This window comes from Mobula birostris, chromosome 3 (genome assembly GCF_030028105.1).
Source record: "Mobula birostris isolate sMobBir1 chromosome 3, sMobBir1.hap1, whole genome shotgun sequence".
NCBI lineage: Eukaryota > Metazoa > Chordata > Chondrichthyes > Myliobatiformes > Myliobatidae > Mobula > Mobula birostris.
Window position 1 is genome coordinate 17,628,678 of NC_092372.1, and position 27,974 is coordinate 17,656,651.

At 41.4% G+C, this 27,974-nt stretch overlaps 1 protein-coding gene across 2 annotated transcripts in view; it reads right to left on the reverse strand.

The window, feature by feature from the left end:
- The window catches only part of LOC140194909 (A disintegrin and metalloproteinase with thrombospondin motifs 12-like), a 688,485-nt gene that overhangs the window by 358,402 nt on the left and 302,109 nt on the right, over positions 1–27,974 (reverse strand). For both annotated transcript variants that reach the window (XM_072252276.1, XM_072252277.1), the window contains exon 10: positions 24,374–24,466. In XM_072252276.1, the coding sequence (XP_072108377.1) occupies positions 24,374–24,466 (93 nt within the window). The remainder of the gene's footprint in view (positions 1–24,373; positions 24,467–27,974) is intronic.

Genomic DNA, 27,974 nt, shown 5'->3' on the forward strand with positions numbered 1-27,974 from the left:
TAACATCATGGGAATTAGTGAAGTTCGTTGGATAGGTGCTAGAACATGTCAGATTAGAAATGTAATACTAGTTTATTCCTGTTGAACATCCCATACTAATGGATTAGGAATTCTTATGGATGAAAAAAATGGCAAAAAGTGTTTTAGGACATTGGGTAATATCAGAAAGAATGCTCCTTGTTAGATTCAGAGGAAAACCATTTGATTTAGCAATTATACAGGTATATGCACCAACAACAGATGGAACAAATGCAGATATAGGTAAATTCAATGAAGAGCTTGAACAAACAAAGAATGGATGCAAATCTCAAGATATTCTTATTGTCACCGGAGACCTAAACGGTAAAGTAGCACAAGGTGCTGATGGAAATACAATAGGAAAAATTGGACAAGTGGAAAGAAATAAAAGAGGTGAGAAATGGGTAGAATGGTACAAGATGAATAATCAGGTCGTTATGCATACCTACTTTAAAACCATCCAAGACGCTTGAGGAACTGGAAAAGTCCAGTTGATAACACTAGAAATAAATTGACTTTATTACTATAACCCAAAGATTTCTGAGGAAGGTGGGACCTGTACAGATTGGATGGGTTGCAGCTGAACTCGAGGGGGAGCAATATCCCAGCAGGTAGGTTTGCTAGCATGGTTTGGGAGGGTTTAAACTAATTTGCAAGGGGATGGGACCCAGAGCGATAGAGCAGTGAAAGAAGTGCATGGAGTAAAGCCAGATCTAACATATAGAGAGGCTTTGAGGAAAGAGAAGCAGAATAAACGGTGTAAAGACAGTAAGGTAGAAGGGCTGAAGTGTGTGTACTTCAATGCAAGAAGCATCAGGAATAAAAGTGATGAACTGAGAGCTTGGATACATACATGGAATTATGATATAGTGGCCATTACAGAGACTTGGCTGGCACCAGGGCAGGAATGGATTCTCAATATTCCTGGATTTCAGTGCTTTAAAAGGGATAGAGAGGGGGAAAAAGGGGAGGAGGGGTGACATTACTGGTCAGGGATACTAATACAGCTACAGAAAGGGTGGGTAATGTAGCAGGATCCTCTTTTGAGTCAGTATGGGTAGAAGTCAGGAACAGGAAGGGAGCAGTTACTCTATTGGGAGTATTCCATGGGCCCCCCTGGTAGCAGCAGAGATACAGAGGAGCAGATTGGGAGGCAGATTTTGGACAGGTGCAAAAGTAACAGGGTTGTTATCATGGGTGACTTTAACTTCCCTAATATTGATTGGCACCTGATTAGTTCCAAGGTTTTGGACAGGGCAGAGTTTGTTAAGTGTGTCCAGGACGGATTCCTGTCACAGTATGTTGACAGACCGACTAGGGGAATGCCGTACTAGATCTAGTATTACGCAACAAACTGGGTCAGGTCACAGATCTCTCAGTGGGTGAGCATCTGGGGGACAGTGACCACCGCTCCCTGGCCTTTAGCATTATCATGGAAAAGGATAGAAACAGAGAGGACAAGAGAATTTTTAATTGGGGAAGGGCAAATTCTGACGCTATGAGGCTAGAACTTGTGGGTGTGAATTGGGATGATGTTTTTGCAGGGAAATGTACTATGGACATGTGGTTGATGTTTAGGGATCTCTTGCAGGATGTTAGGGATAAACATGTCCTGGTGAGGAAGATAAAGAATGGTAGGGTAAAGGAACCATGGCTAACATGTGAGGTGGAAAATCTAGTCGGGTGGAAGAAGGCAGCATACATGAGGTTTAGGAAGCAAGGATTAGATGGGTCTATTGAGGAATATAGGGTCGCAAGAAAGGAGCTAAAGAAGGGGCTGAGAAGAGCAATAAGGTGGCATGAGAAGGCCTTAGCAAGTAGGGTAAAGGAAAACACCAAAGCATTCTTCAATTATGTGAAGAACAAAAGGATGACAGGAGTGAAGGTAGGACCGATTAGAGATAAAGGTGGGAAGATGTGCCTGGAGGCTGTGGAAGAGAGTGAGGTCCTCAATGAAAACTTCTCTTCAGTATTCACCAGTGAGAGGGAACTTGATGACGGCGAGGACGATATGAGGGAGATTGATGTCCTGGATCAGGCTGATATTAAGGGAGAGGAGGTGTTGGAGTTGTTAAAATACATTAGGACAGATAAGTCCCCAGGGCCTGATGGAATATTCCCCAGGCTGCTCCACGAGGCGAGGGAAGAGATTGCTGAGCCTCTGGCTAGGATCTTTATGTCCTCATTGTCTACGGGAATGGTACCGGAGGATTAGAGGGAGGCGAATGTTGTCCCCTTGTTAATAAAAGGTAGTAGAGATAGTCCGGGTAATTATAGACCAGTGAGCCTTACGTCTATGGTGAGAAAGCTGTTGGAATAGATTCTTAGAGATAGGATCTATGGGCATTTAGAGAATCATGGTCTGATCAGGGACAGTCAGCATGGCTTTGTCAAGGGCAGATCGTGTCTGACAAGCCTGATAGAGTTCTTTGAGGAGGTGACCAGGCATATAGATGAGGGTAGTCCAGTGGATGTGATCTATATGGATTTTAGTAAGGCATTTGACAAGGTTCCACACGGTAGGCTTATTCAGGAAGTCAAAAGGCTTGGGATCCAAGGAAGTTTGGCCAGGTGGATTCAGAATTGGCTTGCCTGCAGAAGGCAGATGGTCGTTATGGAGGGAGTACATTCGGATTGGAGGGTTGTGACTGGTGGTGTCCCACAAGGATAGGTTCTGGGACCTCTACTTTTCGTAATTTTTATTAACGACTTGGATGTGGGGATAGAAGGGTGGGTTAGCAAGTTTGCCGGTGGCACAAAGGTTAGTGGTGTTGTAGACAGTGTAGAGGATTGTCGAAGATTGCAGAGAGACATTGATAGGATGCAGAAGTGGGCTGAGAAGTGACAGATGGAGTTCAACCCGGAGAAGTGTGAGGTGGTACACTTTGGAAGGACAAACTCCAAGTCAGAGTACAAAGTAAATGGCAGTATACTTGGTAGTGTGGAGGAGAACAGGGATCTGGGGGTACATGTCCGCAGATCCCTGGAAGTTGTCTCACAGGTAGATAGGGTAGGTAAGAAAGCTTATGGGGTGTTAGCTTACGAAAGTCAAGGGAGAGAGTTTAAGAGTCCCGAGGTAATGATGCAGCTCTATGAAACTCTGGTTAGGCCACACTTGGAGTACTCTGTCCAGTTCTGGTCGCCTCACTAGAGGAAGGATGTGGAAGCACTGGAAAGGGTACAGAGGAGACTTAGAACATAGGACATAGAATAGTACAGCACAGTACAGGCCCTTCGGCCCACAATGTTGTGCCGACCCTCAAACCCTGCCTCCCATATAAGCCCCCACCTTAGATTCCTCCATATACCTGTCTAGTAGTCTCTTAAACTTCACTAGTGTATCTGCCTCCACCACTGACTCAGGCAGTGCATTCCACGCACCAACCACTCTCTGAGTAAAAAATTTTCCTCTAATATCCCCCTTGAACTTCCCACCCCTTACCTTAAAGCCATGTCCTCTTGTATTGAGCAGTGGTGCCCTGGGGAAGAGGCGCTGGCTATCCACTCTATCTATTCCTCTTATTATCTTGTACACCTCTATCATGTCTCCTCTCATCCTCCTTCTCTCCAAAGAGTAAAGCCCTAGCTCCCTTAATCTCTGATCATAATGCATACTTTCTAAACCAGGCAGCATCCTGGTAAATCTCCACTGTACCCTTTCCAATGCTTCCACATCCTTCCTATAGTGAGGTGACCAGAAATGGACACAGTACTCCAAGTGTGGCCTAACCAGAGTTTTATGGAGCTGCATCTTTACATCGCGACTCTTAAACTCTATCCCTCGAATTATGAAAGCTAACACCCCATAAGCTTTCTTAACTACCCTATCCACCTGCGAGGCAACTTTCAGGGATCTGTGGACATGTACTCCGAGATCCCTCTGCTCCTCCACACTACCAAGTATCCTGCCATTTACTTTGTACTCTGCCTTGGAGTTTGTCCTTCCAAAGTGTACCACCTCACATTTCTCCGGGTTGAACTCCATCTGCCACTTCTCAGCCCACTTCTGCATCCTATCAATGTCTCTCTGCAATCTTTGACCATCCTCTACACTATCTACAACACCACCAACCTTTGTGTCGTCTGCAAACTTGCCAACCCACCCTTCTACCACTACATCCAGGTCGTTAATAAAAATCACGAAAAGTAGAGGTCCCAGAACAGATCCTTGTGGGACACCACTAGTCACAATCCTCCAATCTGAATGTACTCCCTCCACCACCACCCTCTGCCTTCTGCAGGCAAGCCAATTCTGAATCCACCTGGCCAAACTTCCCTGAATCCCATGCCTTCTGACTTTCTGAATAAGCCTACCGTGTGGAACCTTGTCAAATGCCTTACTAAAATCCATATAGATCACATCCACTGCACTACCCTCATCTATATGCCTGGTCACCTCCTCAAAGAACTCTATCAGGCTTGTTAGACACGATCTGCCCTTCACAAAGCCATGCTGACTGTCCCTGATCAGACCATGATTCTCTAAATGCCTATAGATCCTATTTCTAAGAATCTTTTCCAACAGCTTTCCCATCACAGACGTAAGGCTCACTGGTCTATAATTACCCAGACTATCCCTACTATCTTTTTTGAACAAGGGAACAACATTCGCCTCCCTCCAATCCTCCAGTACCATTCCCATGGACAACGAGGACATAAAGATCCTAGCCAGAGGCTCAGCAACTCTTCTCTCACCTCATGGAGCAGCCTGGGGTATATTCCGTCAGGACCCGGGGACTTATCTGTCCTAATGTATTTTAACAACTCCAACACCTCCTCTCCCTTAATATCAACATGCTCCAGAACATCAACCTCACTCATATTGTCCTCACCAGCATCAAGTCCCCTCTCATTGGTGAATACCGAAGAGAAGTATTCATTGAGGACCTCGCTCACTTCCACAGCCTCCAGGCACATCTTCCCACCTTTATCTCTAATCGGTCCTACCTTCAGCCCTGTCATCCTTTTTTCTTCACATAATTGAAGAATGCCTTGGGGTTTTCCTTTACCCTACTCGCCAAGGCCTTCTCATGCCGCCTTCTTGCTCTTCTCAGCCCCTTCTTAAGCTCCTTTCTTGCTTCCCTATATTCCTCAATAGACCCATCTGATCCTTGCTTCCTAAATCTCATGTATGCTGCCTTCTTCCACCTGATAGGTTCTCCACCTCACTTGTCACCCATGGTTCATCACCCTACCATTCTTTATCTTCCTCACCGGGACAATTTTATCCCTAACATCCCGCAAGAGATCTCTAAACATCGACCACATGTCCATAGTACATTTCCCTGCAAAAACATCATCCCAATTCACACCTGGACTTACCAGGATGCTGCCTGGTTTAGAGAGTATGCATTGTGAGAGTATGCATTATGATTAGAGACTGAGGGAGCTAGGGCTTTACTCTTTGGAGAGAAGGAGGATGAGAGGAGACATGATAGAGGTATATAAGATATTAAGAGGAATAGATAGAGTGGATAGCCTGCGCCTCTTCACTAGGGCATCAGGGCACAGTGGTGGAGGCAGATACACTAGTTAAATTTGAGAAACTACTAGACAGGTATATGGAAGAATTTAAGGTCGGGTGTTATATGGGATGCTGGGTTTGAGGGTCGGCACAACATTGTGGGTTGAAGGGCCTGTACTGTACTGTACTATTCTATGTTCTATCTTCTATGTTCTAGAAACTGAGTGACTCAATGCAAAACATAATCCAGGTGTAGAGGTAATAGTGACCATAACCCAGTAGAATGTCATGTAAAAGTAAAACTTAAAAAACTAAAGAAGCAAAAACCTAAACAATCCCTTGACTACTTGCAATTAATTAAAGAAGAAAACTTAAGACAAAAATTTACAATTGAAGTAAGGAAGAGATTTCAAAGTCTAAGAATAGAATCTGTTGAAGATGATAGTAATCATGTAGAAATTAAATTTAACTCTCTGAAGGATGCCTTGGTAAAATCAGCAAAGTCAGTGATTCCTAAAAAAGAAAAAAACACAAAGAATAAATGGATGACAGATGAAGTCAAAAATCTAATGGAAGAAATGAGACGGAAGAAAGCAGATCCTATGGAGTATAAGTCCTTAGATAAAAAAATTAAAAGCTCATGTCAAGAAGCCAAAGAAGAATGGTTAAACCAGGAATGTGAGCAATTAGAAAGAATCCCTATTACTGATCCAAAAAAGTTACATCAACAAATCAAGAATATCACTGGTAAAAAGCTCCTCTGTTCTTCAGGTGGATGTTTGAAAGCAAAGGACAGTACCATTATCATGGAAAAAGATGAGATTATGAACAGATGGACTGAGTATATTCAGGCATTGTTTGAAGACGATCGAGGAGGAAAACCAGAAATTAAGAAAAACATTGAAGGTCCAAATATTTTAAAATCTGAAGTTCGTAATGCAATAAGTAAGATGAAGGAAGGAAAGGCATCAGGTCCTGATGAATTAGTAATAGAACAAATTATTGCCCTTGAAGATTATGGAATTGAAAAACTTACTGATTTAATCAATGACATTTATGAGACTGGAGTAATAGCAGAAGAGATGAAAAAATCAATATTTATCACTCTTCCTAAGAAAGCTGTAGCAATAGAAAGTGAATTACATAGGACCATAAGCTTAATGAGTCATATCACCAAGACACTTCTAAGAATTTTGATGACAGGAGCTAAAAAGTAAGATACAAGCTGAAATAGGCAAAGAACAATGTGGTTTTGTGAAAGACAAAGGTACAAGAATCGCAATATTGATGTTAAGGATACAATCAGAACGAGCTATTCAAGTGCAAAAAGATGTGTTCGTTCGTTTTATCGACTACACCAAAGCATTTGATAAAGTGAAGCACAATAAGTTATTTGAAATATTACAGAAAACTCTAGATCTAGATTCAAAAGACCTCCACCTGATCAGAAATCTGTACTGGGAACAAACTGCCGCTGTAAGATAGAGAAGTGAGTCAGTTTACGAAAATCAAGAGAGACGTTAGACAAGGGTGTGTTTTCTCCCCTGATTTATTTAATGTGTACAGTGAAACAATATTACAAAAAATAAAAGACATCTTGGGAATTAAAGTTGGCAGTGAAAACATCAATGATTTCAGATATGCAGATGACACTGTGTTAACTGCAAGTACAGAGGAAGAACTGCAAAACCTAATTGATATAATTGTTGAAGTAAGTGCAAAAATGGGTCTATCTATCAATTGCAAAAAGACAGAATGTATGGTGATATTCAGAAAGAAGGAGAATCCTATCTGCATGCTGATAATAAATGGGGAAGACATAAAACTAGTAAAGAACTTTTGCTACTTAGGAAGCTGAGTGATATCAGGTGGCAGGTGCAACATGGACATCAAAAGAAGAATAGGGATGGCAAAAGACACCTTTAGGAGAATGAAGAGTATACTGACCAATACTAAACCAGGCATGACAACGCACCTCAGAGTACTGAAATGTTACATTTATCTAGTTATGTTATATGGCTCAGAATGTTGGACAATATCTAGTAACATGAGGAAATGAATTGTAGCAGCAGAGACGTGGTTTTTGAGGAGGATGCAAAGATTATCATGGACGAAACGAATATCTAACGAGGATGTCATGAACAGAGCAAACACAAAAAGAGAAATAACGTATGAGATCATGAAAAGGCAACGTAACTTCACTGGAGATGTGATTAGGAAAGAGGAGTTAGAATGCACGATAATTATGGGAAAGATTGAAGTATTAAAGATTGAATTATGGGAAAGCAAGAGGAAGACAAAGTCAAATGATGATGGAGACAGCATCCAGAGAATTGGAAATGAATACCAATGAACTGATCCACTTGACCCGAAACAGGAGTGTGTGGGCCATGGCAGTCAAAGCTCAAACTGGACATGGCACCTGATGATGATGATGATGATGATATTGTAAATAGCTGCAGTCCCAGCACCGAGCTTTGCGGTACACCACTAGTCACTGCCTGCCATTCTGAAAGGGACCTGTTAATCCCTACTCTTTGTTTCCTGTCTGCCAACCAATTTTCTATCCATGTCAGTACCCTACCCCCCATACCATGTGCTCCAATTTTGCCCACTAATCTCCTATGTGAGACCTTATCAAAGGCTTTCTGAAAGTCCAGGTACACAACATCCACTGGCTCTCCCTTGCCCATTTTCATAGTTACATCCTCAAAAAATTCCAGAAGATTAGTCAAGCATGATTTCCCCTTCGTAAATCCATGCTGACTCGGACCGATCCTGTTACTGCTATCCAAATGTGCCGCTATTTCATCCTTTATAATTGACTCCAGCATCTTCCCCACCACTGATGTCAGACTAACTGGTCTATAATTCCCTGTTTTCTCTCTCCCTCCTTTCTTAAAAAGTAGGATAACATTAGCTACCCTCCAATCCACAGGAACTGATCCTGAATCTATAGAACATTGGAAAATGATTACCGATGCGTCCACGATTTCCAGAGCCACCTCCTTAAGTACCCTGGAATGCAGACCATCAGGCCCTGGGGATTTATCAGCCTTCAGTCCCATCAGTCTATCCAACACCAATTTCTGCCTAATGTGAATTTCCTTCAGTTCCTCCATTACCCTAGGTCCTCTGGCCACTATTACTTCTGGGAGACTGTTTGTGTCTTCCCTAGTGAAGACAGATCCAAAGTACCCGTTCAACTCGTCTGCCATTTCTTTGCTCCCCATAATAAATTCACCCGTTTCTGTCTTTAAGGGTCCTACTTTAGTCTTAACTAATTTTTTCCTCTGCACATACTTAAAGAAGCTTTTACTATCCTTCTTTATATTCTTGGCTAGCTTACCTTCGTACCTCATCTTTTCTCCCTGTATTGCCTTTTTAGTTGTCTTCTGTTGCTCTTAAAGTCTCCCAATCCTCTGGCTTCCCGCTCATCTTTACTATGTTATACTTCCTCTTTTTTATTTTTATACTGTCCTTGACTGCCCTTGTCAGCCACGGTCGCCCCTTACTCCCCTTAGAATATCTCTTCCTCTCTGGAAAGAACTGTTCCTGCACCTTCTGTATTATTCCCAGAAATACCTGCCATTGTTGTTCCACTGTCATCCCTGCTAGGGTATCTTTCCAGTCAACTTTGGCCAGCTCCTCCCTCATGGCCCCATAGTCCCCTTTGTTCAATTGTAATTCTGACACTTCCGATTTTCCCTTCTCCCTCTCAAATTGTAGATTAAAACTTATCATATTATAGTCACTACCTCCTAATGGCTCCTTTACCTCGAGTTCCCTTATCAAATCTGGTTCATTACACAACACTAGATCCAGAATTGCCTTCTCCCTGGCAGGCTCCAGTGCTAGCTGCTCTAAGAATCCATCTTGGAGGCACTCCACAAACTCCCTTTCTTGGGGTCCAGTACCAACCTGATTCCTCCAGTCTACCTGCATGTTAAAATCACCCATAACAACCATAGCATTACCTTTGCGACATGCCAATTTTAACTCTTGATTCAACTTGCACCCTATATCCAAGCTACTGTTCAGTGGCCTGTAGATAACTCCCATTAGGGTCTTTTTGCCCTTACAATTTCTCAGTTCTGTCCATACTGACTCTACATCTCCTGATTCTATGTCACCCCTCGCAAGGGACTGAATTTCATTCCTCACCAACAAAGCCAATCCACCCCCTCTGCCCACCTGCCTGTCCTTTCGATAGGATGTGTACCCTTGAATATTCATTTCCCAGCCCTGGTCCTCTTGCAGCCATGTCTGTGTTATTCCTACAAAATCATACTTGCCAATTTCCAACTGAGCTTCAAGCTCATCCTTATTTATTTCTTATACTTTATGCATTCATATATAATACTCTTAATTCATTACTCCCCTCACCTTTCACATCAATTCCTATTGCACTTGGCCATACTCTCAGATCCCTTCCTGAGCTTTCTGCCCTATTAATTCTATTGTCTTTAACTTTTCTTATTCTCCCCTTCCCTTTAACTCCATCCTTACATTTCCAGTTTGTCTCCTCCCCCGCATTACTTAGTTTAAACACACCCGTGAAGCAGTGGCAAACCTGCCTGCCAGAATGCTGGTCCCCCGCTTGTTAAGATGCAACCCATCCCTCTTGTACAATTCATCCTTACCCCAAAACAGATCCCAGTGGTCTAAGAATCTAAACCTCTGCTCCCCGCACCAGCTCCTTAGCCACACATTCAGATGCCCTATCAAGCAACACACATCAAAGTTGCTGGTGAACGCAGCAGGCCAGGCAGCATCTCTAGGAAGAGGTACAGTCGACGTTGAGTCCTGACAAAGGGTCTCGGCCTGAAACGTCGACTGTACCTCTTCCTAGAGATGCTGCCTGGTCTGCTGCGTTCACCAGCAACTTTGATGTGTGTTGCTTGAATTTCCAGCATCTGCAGAATTCCTGTTGCTTGCAGATCCCCTATCTCCCTGTTCCTGCCCTCAGCAGCACAACGAACTGGAAGCAAACTGGAGATAACCACCTTGGAGGTCCTGCTTTTCATCCTTCTTCTGAGTTCTCTGAAGTCACGCTGCAGAATTTCTTTCCTCTTCTTCCCGACGTCATTTGTGCCGAAATGCACTACCACTTCCGGCTGTTCTCCTTCACCCTTGAGGATGCCCTGCAATCGGTCCGTGACGTCCTGGATCTTGGCACCAGGGAGGCAACACACCATCCTTAAATCCCGCCTGTTGCCACAGAAACCCCTTTCTGTACCTCTCACTATGGAGTCCCCTACTACCACGGCTCTGCCTGACGTCTGTCTCCTCGGCTTTGCTTCAGCGCCAATTTTTGACTTGCAGACCTGTCTGCCTCTCAGACTGGTATCATCTTCTGTCCCAACAGCTTCCAAGAAGGGTGAACCTGTTTACGAGAGGCGCATCCCCCGGGGTCTCCTGTACTTCAAGCATCCATCCCTTCCTCATCGTCGCCCCCCTTCTCTCTTCCGGTATCTTCAGTGTAACGATCTCGCTGTAGGTCCTGTCCAGAAAACTCTCGTTTTCCCAGATGAACCTGAGGTCATCCAGTTGCCTCTCCAGTGCCCCAACACGGTCCTTCAGGAGCTGAACCTGGACACACTTTCCACAGTTGTAGCACCATCAGTGTCCTTGACCTCCCACATCATGGAAGCATCACACTGAATCAGTTGACCTGTCATTTCTTCACCACTTCTCACCCTCTCCAACTGTGGCGTGGTCTCCTCCCTCAGCCTCCTCACCGAAGACTCTCGAACCAAAGACTCTTGGTTCCCGCTAAATCCAGAATTAAGCATTGGTTAATCTCATGACTCCACTACAGTGTTAAAGCCGTACACTGCTGAGGTTTTAAAAGCGGAAAAGAACCTTTTCCCATGCCAGTAAATGAAGAAAAAAGTAAATTTCTCAGTTTCCAGGGCAGCAGTCATTCTTTAGCCATATACACCAAAACATAAGCAGCACACATAAACTGCTTGAGGAACTCAGTCATGCACAAACCAACAGCATCACTGAGGAGAGTAGTACTCTGCAGACCTAAAGAACAAATTGAGCTACGCGATAAACCCAGAGTGATCGACAAAATACAATGCGAGGACTGCAGCAAACATTACGTCGGCCAAACTGGGAGAAAACTATCCACAAGGATCCAAAAACATCAACTAGTTGTCAAACGGCATGACCAACTCTCCCTTGTCTCTACCTGTGAAGATCGAGAGGGGCACAAATTCGACTGGGCATCAGTGAAAGTTATTGCGCAAGTGAACACACAGCATGGATGAAAATTCATAGAAGCATGGTTTTCCACAAACAATTTTATAAAGAGACATGTAGAAATCGATCCTATTTATAAGCCATTGTGGGTAAATTTCCAGAAAACGCACAGTGTTCACCACACAACCAATCAATGACAAGACCCGCTCCCTAGGTCACAACTGAGTTTCTATAAGGATGACCAATCAACTGTAGATAAGTATATAAAGCCAAGCATTTGGAAGATACACCACAAACGAACAATGCATTGATGATGTCTCCTCATGTGGTGATGAAATGTTTGCAAATGGATTGCCAAGACCGCAGAGCAACTGAACCCAACTATGGAATTTTCTGTTTTCAGTGGTCTGGCATGAGAAGACCACAGATACTTTTAGTCTTTGGCTCTTTACTTTGTCTCTCTCAAGGCCTCTTCTTCTTTTCTTCTTTGCTCTGATAATACTAAATAAAATAACCATAAGCAACAAGTTTTATGCATCATTCTTGACTTCTGAAGAACCTTTAGATCGCAAAAGCATCAGGATTCAACAGTTGTAAGTTTAAAACCTAGTCCAGATCTACAATGCCATGGTTGATCACTGCTTTTACCATTTATCTCTCATGTACTTGTGTGGGTGGACATTAAACAACCAGTAAGTATACTCGATGGAATGAAAAGTTCCAACATTCCTTCCGCAATATGTACAAATAATTCACTAAGAATTCCATTCTCTGGAACATAAAAGTTACGTATTTAAATTTAGTCCAAAACTCAATTCAGTCAGCAAAGAGTACCTTCACTGCTCACACCAGCATTGGTTCTTCAACTTATACCATCCAATTATTCCCCAACTTGTTTATTTATTATTATTTTTGTATTTGCACATTTTGTCTTCTTTTGCACATCGGTTGTTTGTTAGTCTCTGTGTGTAATTTCTCACTGATCTGTTGCATTTCTTGAGGTAATCAGTTTCATGAACAATTATTACCCTTCATCCACCAAGCCCTTGAACAAAAGGGAATAACTTTACTCAACTTCACTTGTCCCATCATTGAACTGTTCCCACAAGCTTTGGACTGACATTAAAGGAATCTTCATCTCAGGTTCTCAATTATTGCTTATTTTGTGTTATTACTAATTCTTTCTTTCTGTCTTTGCACAGATTTTTGTCTTTTGCACGGTGGTTGAACGCCCAAGTTGGTGCGGTCTTTCATTGATTGGTTATTATTCTAATGTAGACTTGTTGAGTATGCCCGCTAGCAAATGAATCTTAGGGTTGTTAATGGTGGCATATATGTACTTTGACAATAAATTTATTTTGAAATTTAAACTTTTGATTTCTTTGTTTTACTGCGAATGCCTTGCAAGAAAATAGATCTTAAGGTAGTATATGGTGACATAAATGTACTTTGATAATAAATCTACTTCAATTAAAAAATTAAGCCGACATTGTATTCTGTGTTGGAAACTGATGCTATTTCAACAATTTGCTGATGTATGTACAATAAAGGGTGCAGTATATTTCTCTGATCATAAATGCAAGATATAAATTACATGATCATTTCTTTTATTAAACATTAAATTCTAACATTATTTACACTGTTCAATCCAAATTCTAAGAAATTTAAATTTCTCAGTGAAAAATCTAGTTTGATTTATTGCGAGAAATCTGCATTTCTTTATTTTATTCCTTTTTCTTACATGTGTCTCTAACATAGCTCTACAATCCTCGTTCCATCTTGCTGTTCCAATACTGGCATCCCTGTTCACTATTCCATGCAATTCCTCCTTAAGTGAACAACAGATGGACAAGGACAAATGAGGCATCCCACAGGCAGATGCAAAGGTTTAAATGTGGGAGGGGAGGAATGTATGTGCTTAGAATGACCCTGAACAGTTCCTGGAATGAACGATACCCCAGTGATTACTCAAAGTCAGAGTTAAAGCTTAACATTGGTAAAAGGAAATTGAACAATTCCGGGCTGATGCAAAGTGATGAAGATTTTACAACAGGTTATTTCACACAAGTTTCTTACACTATTGAGTTGCACAGACTAGGATGGTCAAGGTCAATGTTGCACTTTTTTTTAAATACATTTTCTTATTATTTTCTCTTTTCTGGGTTCCTTAAGGTTGTCATAGCTTGGAATGCTAGTAGGGATGAGCTCGACACAGGATCTTGAGAATATTTGGTATGTCTCCAAAGTTTCTACAGCTGTACTGTGGAGAGCATTCTAACTGGCTGCATTGCCTTCTGGCTGCGGTGGGGGGGGCGGGGGGGGGGGGCTACTGCACAGGATCGAAGTAAGCTGCAGAGAGTTATAATCTTAGTCAGTTCCATCACAGACAACAGCCTCCATAGGTTCCAAGATATCTTCAAGGAGCGATGCCTCAAAAGGCAGTGTCCATCATTAAGGGCCCCCTCCAACCAGGATATGCCCCCTTCTCATTGCTCCAAACAGAAAGGAGGTATCCAAGCCTGAAGGAACACACTCAACGATTCAGGATCAGCTTGTTCTCCTCTGTCATCCTGTTTCTGAATGGACATTGAACCCATGAACATTATCTCACTACTTTTTTTATTTTTGTTTTTTGCACTACTTACTTAACTATTTTATATATATATATATTGACGACCATTTGGTTCATTCTGACAGACGAGGAAGCTCTTTAACTCAACAACCGTTTTATTGTGATAGACACAAAACAGACTGGGCTCCACAACCCGGAGAGTGAATCCCCACCAGTCTCACACAGACAGGGGAGGTGACCATCACACACCCCGGTTACAGATAGGGTGACCCACAAATACACAAGAAATAACTGTATAACCCGAGCTAAAATATAACAGTAAACAAACTGGAACTTCCCACCATAATCCCACAAAAGCATTTTAACACAACAATAAACAGTACTGGTCATTAGAAATGCGGGGCGGGCTGTCAACCACACCCCACCTCAGAATGTCACAATATTACAGTCGGCCCTCCGTATCCACGGGGGTTTGGTTCTGGGACCCCCTGCGGATACCAAATGCCGCGGATGGTCAAGTCCCGTATATAAAATGGTGTAGTGTATGCATATGACCTACGCACATCCTCCCGTATACAGGTTTCCCCCGCCATCCGAAGGTAGAGCATTCCTATGAAAGACGAAATGTCGTAAAGCAAAGAAGCAATTACCATTCATTAATATGGGAAAATTTTGTGACCGTTTGCAGTCCCAAAAATAACCTACCAAATCATGCCAAATAACACTTAAATCCTAAAATAACAGTAACATATAGTAAAAGCAGGAATGATATGATAAATACACAGCCTATATAAAAGTAGAAATACTTTTCCACAATCATTACTGAACTGTTCTCCGTAGCGAAAATCTCACGCAAGCGCCGTCGGCAGAAAATCTCACATAAGCGCTGTTGGCAAAAACACTCTCTGCAGTAACATTCAAGCTATGAAGCTGCCAAATCATACCAAATAACACGTAAAAATACACAGCCGATATAAAGTAGAAATAATATATGTACAGTGTAGTATCGCTTACCGGAATCGGGACAGCACTGAGCACACTGATGATGGTGTGTTAGACTGAGTCGTCGCAGGTTGGGTGTGCAGTGGCCCTCACCCTCCAGGCCGCCGACCAATACATTGCCGCGAAGCATGCAGGAATGCAGCGGTAGCCAGGAGGCATACAGCACATCTTTAAGAAAAAAGCCAAAATAAACAGGCTAATTAATTAGGTGCCGCCCGACAAGTAGTTTTCCACCCAGATCAGTGCCAATTTCCGATTGCGTCGTCTCTGATCTGGGCCAACATTTACGTGTCGGCAGCACCTAATTAATTAGCATGTTTATTTTGGCTTTTTTCTTAAAGATGTGCTGTGTGCCTCCCGGCTACTGTTGCATTCTCCGCGAATCGGTATCTGTCCGTGGCCTGGGGGTTGAGGTGGTGGGACACTGGGGTGTCATCTCGTCATCTGTTTCCATTAAAGCAGTCAGCTTATCTTCTCCTATGACTGCCCACCTCGATGTCAAAGGTTCAGGTTCGTCGCCTGCTGTGGCTGATGTGGAAGGCTTGCTTGACTGCTGAGCCTCGCGCATTTTTCTATCATACAGTTCTTTATAAGGACTCAAACCATCCTGCAAATATCCCCTAAACTGACATACCCTTTCAAAATTGAAGTCGTACTTTATCATTACTCATTCAGTTTCGATCGTTATCCTTTTTTCTTCCAATTTCATCAGCTCTTCATCTATCAGTTCTTGGTCATGGGATGCCAAAACCTCTTCAACATCATGTTCGTCAGCTTCCACAAGCCAAACTCACCATGTCCTTACTTCATTCACCGCGATCGAAACGCTTAATTATGTCTAGTTTTACGCTAAGTGTAACACCCTTATGAGCTCTTTCAGGCTTTTCCGATACCTTAGAACTCATCTTGCAAACGGCTGCTCACAGGCTCATGTTTAAGCAATGCCGGCGAGAATCCGGGGGAGAGCGGCTGCTCGGAGCGCTGCCTTTTATCGCGCGCTGATTTTTTATCGCGCGCTGCTTTTTTTTCATAACAGTGAAAACACCTTCTGAAAGCGAAAACAGGATATTAATGTAGGTTTTCGTAACAGTGTTTCATAAAGCGAACGTTCGAAAAGCGGGGGACACCTATACTTTAAATCATCTCTAGATTACTTGTAATACCTAATACAATGTAAATGCTATGTAAAATAGTTATTATACTGCATTGTTTAGGGAATAATGACAAGAAAAAAAGTCTGTACATGTTCAGTACAGACACAGCCATCGTTGCTCTTCCGTGAACCCCAAGCAGCGAGAGTGGCGAAAAGCGAATAGCATATAGCGTTCAGGGACGAGGGAGATGTCCTCCTTTTTTAAAGAAAGGGGCTTCCCTTCCTCCACCATCAACTCTGCTCTCAAATGCATCTCCCCCATTTCACACACATCTGCTCTCACTCCATCCTCCCGTCACCCCACGAGGAATAGGGTTTCCCTGGTCCTCGCCTACCACCCCACCAGCCTCCGGGTCCAACATATTATTCTCCGTAACTTCTGCCACCTCCAACGGGGTCCCACCACTAAGCACATCTTTCCCTCACCCACCCTTTCTGCTTTCCGCTGGGATCACTCCCTATGCAACTCCCTTGTCCATTCGCGCCCCCCCCCCCCACCATCCCTCCCCACCAATCTCCCTCCTGGCACTTATCCTTGTAAGCGGAACAAGTGCTACACATGCCCTTACACTTCCTCTATTACCACCATTCAGGGCCCCAGACAGTCCTTCCAGGTGAGGCGACACTTCACCTGTGAGTCGGCTGGGGTGATATACTGTGTCTGGTACTCCCGATGTGGCCTTCCATATATTGGCGAGACCCGTCGCAGACTGGGAGATCGTTTCGCTGAACACCTACGCTCTGTCTGCCAGAGAAAGCAGGATCTCCCAGTGGCCACACAATTTTAATTCCACATCCCATTCCCATTCTGATATGTCTATCCACAGCCTCCTCTACTGTAAAGATGAAGCCACACTCAGGTTGGAGGAACAACACCTTATAATCCGTCTGGGTGGCCTCCAACCTGATGGCATGAACATTGACTTCTCTAACTTCCACTAATGCCCCACCTCCCCATCGTACCCCATCCGTTATTTATTTATATACACACATCCTTTTTCTCTCTCTCTCCTTTATCTCCCTCTGTCCCCCTCACTATACCCCTTGCCCATCCTCTGGGCTTTCCCTCCCTCCCTCTTTTATTTCTCCCTAGGCCTCCTGTCCCATGATCCTCTCATATCGCTTTTGCCAATCAACTGTCCAGCTCTTGGCTCCATCCCTCCCCCTCCTGTCTTCTCCTATCATTTTGGATCTCCCACTCCCCCTCCCACTTTCAAATCTCTTACCAGCTCTTCTTTCAGTGATACCTGACGAAGGGTCTCGGCCCGAAACGTCGACTGTACCTCTTCCTAGAGATGCTGCCTGGCCTGCTGCGTTCACCAGCAACTTTTATGTGTGTTGCTTGAAATTCCATCATCTGCAGATTTCCTTGTGTTAGAGTTTTTATTCCCTTAGTTTTGCATGTTAAAAAAGGCCTTATCTAAAACTGAAGGTTTAAAAAAAGTTAAAATGGATATTACTGAAAAGAACAAAGTTATTTAAGTCAAAAGATCTGCGAAACTGATGTATGTCTAACAGTGGGACTAAGATCTTGTCTACCAATCTTAGAAAACAAAAAGGGAAGAGGAGCTCCCAGTAAAGAAGCCAAAGAGAACGCCTTTACCGAGTTCTCCTCCAAGTCCAACCATGAAGGAGAGCTCTACATATCTATACAGTGAATCCAAAACGTAATATAACGAATATTAATTGCCCAGTAATAGAGTCTAAAGTTTGGTAAGGCCAAGCCACCATCTTTTTTAATTTTTGCAGTCAAGGTTTACTCATTCTAGAGCTTTTATTATTCCAGACATATGACAAGCTCATAGAATTTATTCTATCAAAAAATGTTTTTGGGACAAAGGATGGAACAGCTTGAAATGTGTATAAAAATATAGCATTTATTCGACCAATTATCAACATCATCATAGGCGAGCATTTGGAAAGCATTTGTTGTGTATATTCAATTAAAGGAAAAAAATTATATTTATATAGTCTTTAAAATTTTTAGTAATTTTAATATCAAGATAGGTAAAATAATTTGAGCAATATTAAAAGGTATTTGATCATATTGATCTGAATAATTATTAATGGGAAATAATGCATTTTATGTAAATTTAACTTATATCCAGAGAAAGTACTAAATTCAGTAAATATGGATAACATAGAATGAATAGATTTCCTAGGGTCTGAAATGTAAACTAATAAATCATCTGCGTACAACGGAACCTTATGTACTTTATCCCCTCTCTTAATACCCTGAACAGATTTGGAATCCCTAAAAGTGATAGCAAGTGGTTCTAAAGCCAAATTAAATAATAAAGGGCTAAGAGGATAACCCTGATGGGTTCCTCAAAATAGCCTAAAATAAGGAGATTTTTGATTGTTAGTTATAACCGCAGCCATCAGGGCTTGATCAGTTTGATCCAGGAGATAAATCCCGGACCAAAATTAAATCTCTCCAAAACCTGAAATAAATAAGGCCATTCCACCCTATCAAAGGCTTTCTCTGCATCAAGAGAGATAATACATTCAGATTCTTTAACTGAGGGAGAATAAATATTATTTAACAAACTTTGAATATTAAAATGTGAATACTTATTTTTAATAAATCCAGTTTGATCATTTGAAATAACAGTAGGCAAAATATTCTCAGGCCTATTAGCCAGAATCTTAGAGAGAATTTTAAAGTCCACATTCAATAAGGAAATTGGTCTATAGCAGGCACATTCAGATAGATCTTTTCCTTTTTTAGGAATCAATGAGATGGATGCCCCATAAAAAGTTTTCGGAAGATTCCCAGAGGATATAGAATCAGTGAAAGTTTGACATAGATGTGACGTAAGAATTTCCGTAGAAGTCTTATAAAATTCCACTGTATATCCATCTGGTCCCAGAGCTTTCCCTAGTTGCATAGAGGATATAGCCCTAGCTATTTCCTCTTGTTTAATAGGTGCATCTAATGTGTTAATAGCTTGAATAGAAATTTTAGGTATATTTAATTTTCGCAAAAATCTATTCATAAAGATAGTATTATCAGAAAATTCAGATTTATAAAGATTAGAATAGAAATCCATAAATATCTTATTAATTTCATGAGGAGCAAATGTTTCAGTTCTATCCGATCTACATATTTTCAAAATCTGTCTTCTGACCATATTTGCCTTCAACTGACCAGCCAGCAACTTACCTGATTTATCACCATGTATATAAAATTGACTTTTGGATTTAAAAAGTTGCTGCTCAGTGGGGAAGGTCAAAAGCAGATCATGCTGTGTTTGGAGTTCAACCTTTTCCTTATATAGATCTTCACAAGGTCTTACTAAATATGCTTTATCTATCTCTTTAATTTTATTAGTAATCACTAGAACTTCCGCTTTGGTTTTCCTTCTTAAACCTGCTGAATATGAAATTATCTGTCCCCTAAGAAAGGATTTCATCGCATCCCATATAACCAATTTTGACATACCTTCAGTTGTATTAAGTTCAGAAAATAAAGAAATTCATTCCTTGATAAAACTAACAAAAGTTGGATCTTGTAACAATATGGGATTCAGTCTCCACTGTGACATTTTCAAAACATTATCAGAAAGCCTCAAAGTTAATTTCATAGGTGCGTGATCCAACAACACGATGACATCATACGCACAATCGGCAATAGAATACAGCAATCGTGTATCAAGAAAAAAGTAATCAATGCTTGAATATTTATAATGCACATGTGAAAAAAAAGAAAAATTTTATCATTGCTTGTATCTCCAAATATCAACCAAACCATATTATAATAGAAAAGAATTAGTACAAGTCGCCACATTATTAAGAAGCAACGGATTGGTTGATGACCTGTCAATCGACGGGTTAAGACAGCAGTTAAAGTCACCGCCCATAATCAACTAATATTCATTTTGATTCGGGAGTGTGGAAAATAGCTTCTTTAAAAATTCAGGACTTTCTAGATTAGGTGCATAAACACACATCAAAGCTACCTTTTGACCACATAGCAAACCGGTGACAACTAAATATCTTCCAATCAAATCAGTAACAGTATTAAAATGTACAAAATGTATTTTAGAGTTAACAAAAATAGATACCCCTCTAATTTTATTTATTGATAAAGAATGATATAAAGGTCCCTTCCAGAATTTAAAAAAGCGATTTTCATCCTGTCTCCGTACGAGTTTCTTGCGCGAAAATAATATCCGCATGAAGTGTCTTTAATTTCTTAAAAATCTTTTTACGCTTAATAGGATGATTCATGCCATTCAAATTCCAAGAAATTATATTAATTTTATTAGCATCTATGTTTAAGATTTAATTTAAAATTTTATAAAGAAAGCTATTGCGCAAGCGCAAATTAGATCCAAAGGAAAAAAACAGCACTGACTTGACCAGAAGTGACAACATGATTGATACAAGATATAACCTCTCAGAACTGCCTAGCTGAGAAAAAAACTACTCTAATAGCCCCACCCCTCTCCCCCAAAGACCAAGAAGCCATCGAATAGAAGGATGGCATGCTAACCTATGACCCTAACCCCAATCTCCATTTTGCAGCTATATTAACAAAGTTATATGCTTACACCACCAATTGTAGACATAATAAAAGAGATGAACAAATTTCAAATATTGTAATTGTTATGTCTAACAATAGCTAAAACGTAGTTGGCGACAGCCATCTTAAATTCATCTAAAGTATATTAATCATCTATTCAGAAAAGGATAAATCCAAGCAAATAATATATTCCAACTGAATTTTTTTTTAAAACTTACAAATCACTAAAAAATAAGTAAGTATATATATATATACATCAAACCTAGAGCTATATTAATATTAAGGCAAGCAAGAACAAAAAATTAAATCAGCCAGGTCCTGTGCGGAGATCCATAAAACGTAGAACAAACTTTCCTCAAGGCATCTATAAACATCTCCCAGCTCAGGACTGCCTACTCAAGTTGCATTCAACTTAGACTTAAACCCCTTAATAAATTCCCAACTTTCATCTGGAGAGTTAATCTTTTGTGGCTGAGAGTCAGGCGGGGAAATAATCAAACGTGCCGGATAACGGGAGCGACGGGCAACATTTTATTTTATATAATTCAACCATCAGTTCCCGGTATTTCCTTCTTTCGGCAAAAATCGCCGGAGCAAAGTGCTCCACTATTCAAACTTCTGTTGCATTGTAGATTAGCTTACCCATTTTTCTTGCATCTCGAAGTATAGCTTCTTTGGTTGTAAAGTAGTGCAAGCAAAGTATCAGTGTCCGTGGACGTAGTTCGGGTGAGGGCTTAGATTGTGGGATTCGATGAGCTGTATCAAGTACAGGGTTTGCTTCAAGAATCTCGTTAAAAAGTGAATATAGTATATCGGAAAAGAACTTTAACAGGTCACTGGTTTCAGTGTTTTCAGGCAAGCCCAATATACGTAAATTCCTCCTGTGCATTCTGCCATCTAAATCAATCGTCTTTTTCTTCATTCTTGATAATTCCAAAGTAACTTCATTAATTTTCTTTTCCATAGATGACATCTTCAATTCTTGCTCGTTAATAGTTTGCCTAAATAACTCCTGTTCCCTCTCAATTCGATGAGTAGTCTGTTTGAGCGTCTGAAATTGAAAATCCAAATTCTTCAAAGGTTCTTGAACAGTAGAGATGGATTTTTCAAGCTTCCCGTTAGCATCCATCAGTTTATCAGTCTTAGTGTTAAGCCAACCAAATTCAAGTTTCATATTTTGTATTGAAGAGAGTATTCTTTCTAAAGTAGAAAGTTCCTCCGATTTCTTTGTTTGTTCTGTTTGTTCCGTTTTGGGAAGGGTCTTGTCGCCTCTCAATTCAGTACCAGGTCGACTTGCTGCCGTCGTAGTTCAGTAATAAATCCTTCAACAAAAATAGTGAATCTTCAAACTTAAAACAGATCTACCAGTGGAATGTAAGATATAAAAATTAGAGCCGCGATGAAAACGCGTCTCACTCCATTCGCTGCAAAATGGAGTCTGGATTCTATTTCTGATGCTCCCAATGGCATGCATCTCAAATAGCCTCTGACAACCAAGTCCGGCTCCTGGCCTTCACATGTGATTCAGCTACTGAGCCTGGCAGAACCGTTTCTACTGACAGGAGAAGGAGCAAAGGCTGGATACAGGCACGTTAAAACCAGTCGCTTCAGGCAGACGGGGCTCGTCAGCCGTGGTTGGCAGCTCATGTAGGAGAAGGAAAACTCTGATCTCGAACCTCTGCTGCCTTTCAGCTGTACCCACTCATGGGGAAGGCTTTGGGAGTAAACTTCAAAAAAAAATCTGGAGCTGGAGTCCTTAAGATGGACATATGTTGAGTTCAAAGCTGTGTGCCAGCTCCCGCAACACCACTGGTGCCCAACTGTATCGGTCTCTACTGTTCCTTTGAATTCAGCAGCTGCGTGGAGAGGTGGAGCCTGCTGCCTGGGTTGCATATCACATAGCAGCTGGGACGCAACATCCATGGTCAATCCTGACAAATGGAGGGCCTCCTCTCTTACCCAGTCCCTAATGTCCGATTACATACCAGGACACAGATTCATATTTGCTGATCCACTTGGCATACTTTGCCTAAATTGCAATTTTCCTCAAACAATCGGCACAGTACAGACTCTTTGGTCCATGATGTTGTGCCAAACTTCTAACCTACCCTAAGATCAATCTAGTCCTTCCATACCACATACCCTTCCATTTTCTTTCATCCATGTGCTTCATTTTAGTTTAGATTAGATTAGATTATGAGGACACTCAGTCCTCATTTATTGTCATTTAGAAATGCATACACTAAAAAATGATACAACATTTCTCCAGAATGATATCACAAGAAAACAGAGGACAAACCAAGCCTAAAACTGACAAAACCACATAATTATAACATATAGTTACAACAGTGCAAAGCAATACCATAATTTGATAAAGAGCAGACCATGGGCACAGTAAAAAAAAAGTCTCAAAGTCCTGATAAACTCATCATCTCATGCAGACGGCAGAAGGGAGAAACTCTCCCTGCCATGAACCTCCAAGCGCCGCCGACTTGCCGATGCAGCACCACTGGAAGCACCCAACCGCAGCCAACTCTGAGTCCGTCTGAAAACTTCGAGCATCCGACCAGCCGCTTCTACACAGCCTCTCCAAGCACCATCCTCTGCCGAGCGCTTCTTTGAGAGTTTCTTAAATGCCCCTAACTTAACTAAATCTACCACTACCCCGTTAGCACATTCTACACACCCATGACTCTCAGTATAAAAAAAATTTACCTTTGACATCACCCTGATACTTTCCTCTAATCATTTTAAAACTATGCCCACGTGTATAAGCCACTTCAGTGCTGGGAAATGTGCTGGCTATCCAATCCATGCTCTTGTCATTGTTGACACCTCTATCAAGATACCTCTCATCTTCCTTGCTTAAAAATGAAAAGTCCTAGCTTGCTCAATCTGTCCTCACAAGACACGCTCTCTAATCCAAGCAGCATCCTGGTAAAACTCCTCTGGACCCTCTCTAAAGTTTCCACATTCGTCCTGTAATGGCGTGACCAGAACTGAACACAAGATTCCAAGTGTGGTCTAACCAAGGTTTTATATAGTTGTAATATCACAAGGTACAGCATCTGGCTCACCAGTTAACGTTTCTTGACTACAGAAGGAGAAACCAAAGATCCATGAGCCAGCCCTCAATAGGGAATTGCAGGTGCGGAGGGTTAGTTACTTTAAATTCCGTGACATTATCATATCAGAGAATCTGTCCTGGGACCAACGCACAAGCCATCACAAAGAAGGCACAACAGTGCTGCTACTTTTGTAGAAGTTTGTACAGCTTCGGCATGTCATCTAAAACTTTAACAAACTTCTATAGATGCACAGTGGAGACTGCCCTGACAGTTTGCATCATGGCCTGGTACAGAACCACCGATAAATGGTGACACATTTGTACTTTGATAATAAATTTACTTTGAACACTTTTCATACCTTTTTCTCTCCACAGCTAGTCCCGTCTGCTGCAGCATCCAATTTAGAACGACAACTGCCATTCACCGAGCACCAGAGTGTCTGACAAATGTTCTGTCAATGCAAACAAAAGGAGTGTTATGATTGAAGTGTTAGTTTCTGAGATTTATCTGCTCCGAATCAGTGATGAACTTTATCCATGCCAGATGAATTATAAAACACGGAGTGTGCGCGCGCTGCTGGAGGAAGAAAGCCTCGATCTCGATCTCCCACTCCCTCATTCTCACTCGATGGTGGGGGGGTAGTGAGGCAACACGACAGATTGCAAGCTTTTGGTCCCTCTGTCGCTCATCTGTTGCAGGAGTGACCTCTCTCGTCCTCGCTAGTAAGAGAGAGCCTGTCTGAGATACCAAAGTGTTGGGGCATAGACTGTCATTTTCAGATGGACTCCAGCTCGAGGTCTCTTTGGGGGCTTTGCTATTGCCTGCATGGTGGGTGGTGGTGGTGGGGTGGGGGGGTTGGTGCTTTTGCTGGAGCAAGGGGGGGAGGGTTCATTCTTTTGCTGCTGCTTGTGCATGAGAGGGGGAGGGAGGCTTTGGGATTCTGACGTTTCTGTCATTTGGCTTTTTTTCTGTTTCATGAATGTCTGCGAAGAGCAAGAATTTCAGGTTGTATACTGTATAGATTCACTGATATTAATTTGAACCATTGAACACTGGTTAAATCATTGCTGGACTGTCATGCTCAATTCTGGTCATCACATTTTAGGAAACACATTCAAGTGTTCAAAAAAGAAAACAGTCATATGTCAGGACTGTTAGCATTCATTTCCAGAGGACTAGAATATAAAAGACAGGATCTAAGGCTTTGTAATGTATTGGTCAGTTGACACGGAGTATTGCCAGCAGTTTGGGCACCTTATCTAAGAAAGGATGTGCTGGCATTGGAACTGGTCCAGAAAAGGTTCGTGAGAATGATCCCAGTATCGAGGTGGGGAAGGGTGAATGGCAGATGGAGATGGTGTGAATAGTACTGGAAGAAATTGGTGATAGTTGGAACTGACAAAAGGCTAAAGGTGACTGAATCTGGCAAGATGACAGAGGAGGCAACTACTGTGAAAGGACATTAGTAAACAGTTTCCCTTCCATTCTCTTCAATCTAAAATGGAATTACCACAGAAATGATTCAACCAAGTACCAAATTTCAAGACTGAATAAGATAGATATGTATTAAATACTTGCTGTCCAAAAGAAAATATAAACATTGATCTTGCAATTGCAAATACTTAGGAATATTATTGCTGAGCACTAGTTCAACAATGGATTGTCAACACAGATGTCAATTATCTCTCCAGTAAGTCTCACAAAAACATAATATCATCATGCACCTTTATTACTTGCAAGGGAGAAGTTGACCTCCACTCCCACTAGGGGTGGTAAGAGATCTCCAACACCATTTACAAAGTGTTCTTTTTACACGTAAGAATGAGGTGAGGTTACTATTTCCAGCAAGCTCAGTCCTTCCGATACAGTTGTTGTACTCTACCATCTGTGGTTTACTCATCTCTGCTGCTTATTTCTACAGTATATTAGGTGCTGCAAGTGACGTATTCCTTTGGTAAGCAAATTTCTTGTGGCCAAGTACATGTGAAGCAACATATTAGTTTAGCATTCTGGGATTTGTACAATTCCGTTTTGCTATAACAAATGATTACAAGAAATACAAAATTCAATACTGGAGATATTTCATCACAGACCAGGTATTATTCTAAACCAAAATTGTTCCAGACAGCCAAAAAAAGATGGCAGAGAATCTCTACTTGCAAATTCATGCTATATTTCTTCATATTCATACTAATCTACTCTGTCCCTTCACTTAATGCATGTCACCACAGGTCAATCTTATTATCAGTTGCCTCCACATCACACTGCAGAGACACAAGAGAATGTAGAAGCTGAGACTGGCAGCAGTGCAGAAGCTGATAGAGGAGCTCAGCAGGGCAGGTAGCATCAATGGTGGGAAATGAAGAGGCGACGTTTCAGGCCAAGACCCTTCATCAGGTCTGAGAAGGAAGAGGGCAGGTTTTTTAAACCACAAGATTCATGCCACATGATTGTGAGCTTGAAGACTGTTCACTCTACTCTATCAAAGAAGGAAAACAACGGAAATGAAGGAATGGTGATCTGTTGGTTATGATTAATCAAAGCAATTACCACTACTCCCACTGCTTTTAATATTTTGTAATGCATCCAGCAGGATACCCCAGAAAAAAATGCTTTCTTTTATAACTGTATGCTTTGTTAAACTTGAAAGGAATCCTTTGTGTAGGTGTATATATTGTTCATTCTGAATAGTCAAAAGGAATCACAGATTCTGGGGCCTGGACAGCTCCGATAATGCTCAGAAATTTTCGGAAGTAAAAGCCACAGTGTTGTTTTTTGACAGCTCTCTCATGCATCTGAACCTCAATTAATTTTGCTTACAGAAGCAAACCTGATTACTTTTATAAATTACTTGTTCTCTCTGCTTCGAAGAAGATTCCGAGTTACTTTATATATCATTTATGGATGCAAAGATTCTGCGTGGTTGGCCTTTTCCTTCCAAATATGCATCCCTAGATACTTCAGCTTTCAAGAGAAGTATTTTTTTTTCATGGATTCTGACAAACCCTTTAAGAACCTGGAATAATTCAACTGCATAACATCAGATTATTATTTTACAAACCAAGACGGTCGCTTTCTTCAGTTCTATATATGAAAGATAAAATTCATAACAAAGCTTAGCTCCCATCAAGCACAAAGATTTACCTTGCATTTTCAAAACAGAATTGCTTCGGATTAATTTTGCTTCATTGCTAGCTAGTTACCGATCATGATCAAATGTACAGAATGATTTTGCATAACTTGATTATAAGAATCATTAGATTATATTGTAAACATGAGAAAGTCTGCAGATGCTGGAAATCCACAGCAACGCACACAAAATGAGGTGTTTCACTGTTATGTTTTGATGTACGTGACAAATAAAATTAATCTAATATAATCTAACACACACTTCAATGCGTTTATACATTGTATAGCTGATTGTATGAATGGCTGATGAGATATTTGCATTAAAGTGGCTACTGAGTGTATTTCCCATATCCAAAATCAGAGCATGAACAAGGAATAAAAACGTGGTTCTGGATCTCATCCTGTATTTGAGAATAGTAGTTTAGCAAGCACATTAAAATGATATGAAGGGGGAACACGCCAACATTTACAGGAAGATGAGCATGATCGAGAAATAGAGTGGAGGTTGAAGCTGCAAATGGCAGGTAGGAAAGTAAACTGGATATCCACACTGACCGTAACTCAGAGATCCTGTAAGAAATTACTGGAAGGAAATCTGACGCATTTGTTTCTTCTCTCCACGGCAGGCTGTGGGGATAGCTTGCTGACAAGCTGTCAGGCAGCAGGGAGAAGAGACACGCAGGTTAAGGTATTTTTTCTAAATCAAAAGCAGATTTTATTATCTCTGACAAACGTCATGAAATTTGTTGTTCTGTGGCAGCGGTAACGTGCAAGATATAAAAATTACCGTATGTTACAACAAACAAATTGATTTACTACAAAGCCAGAGT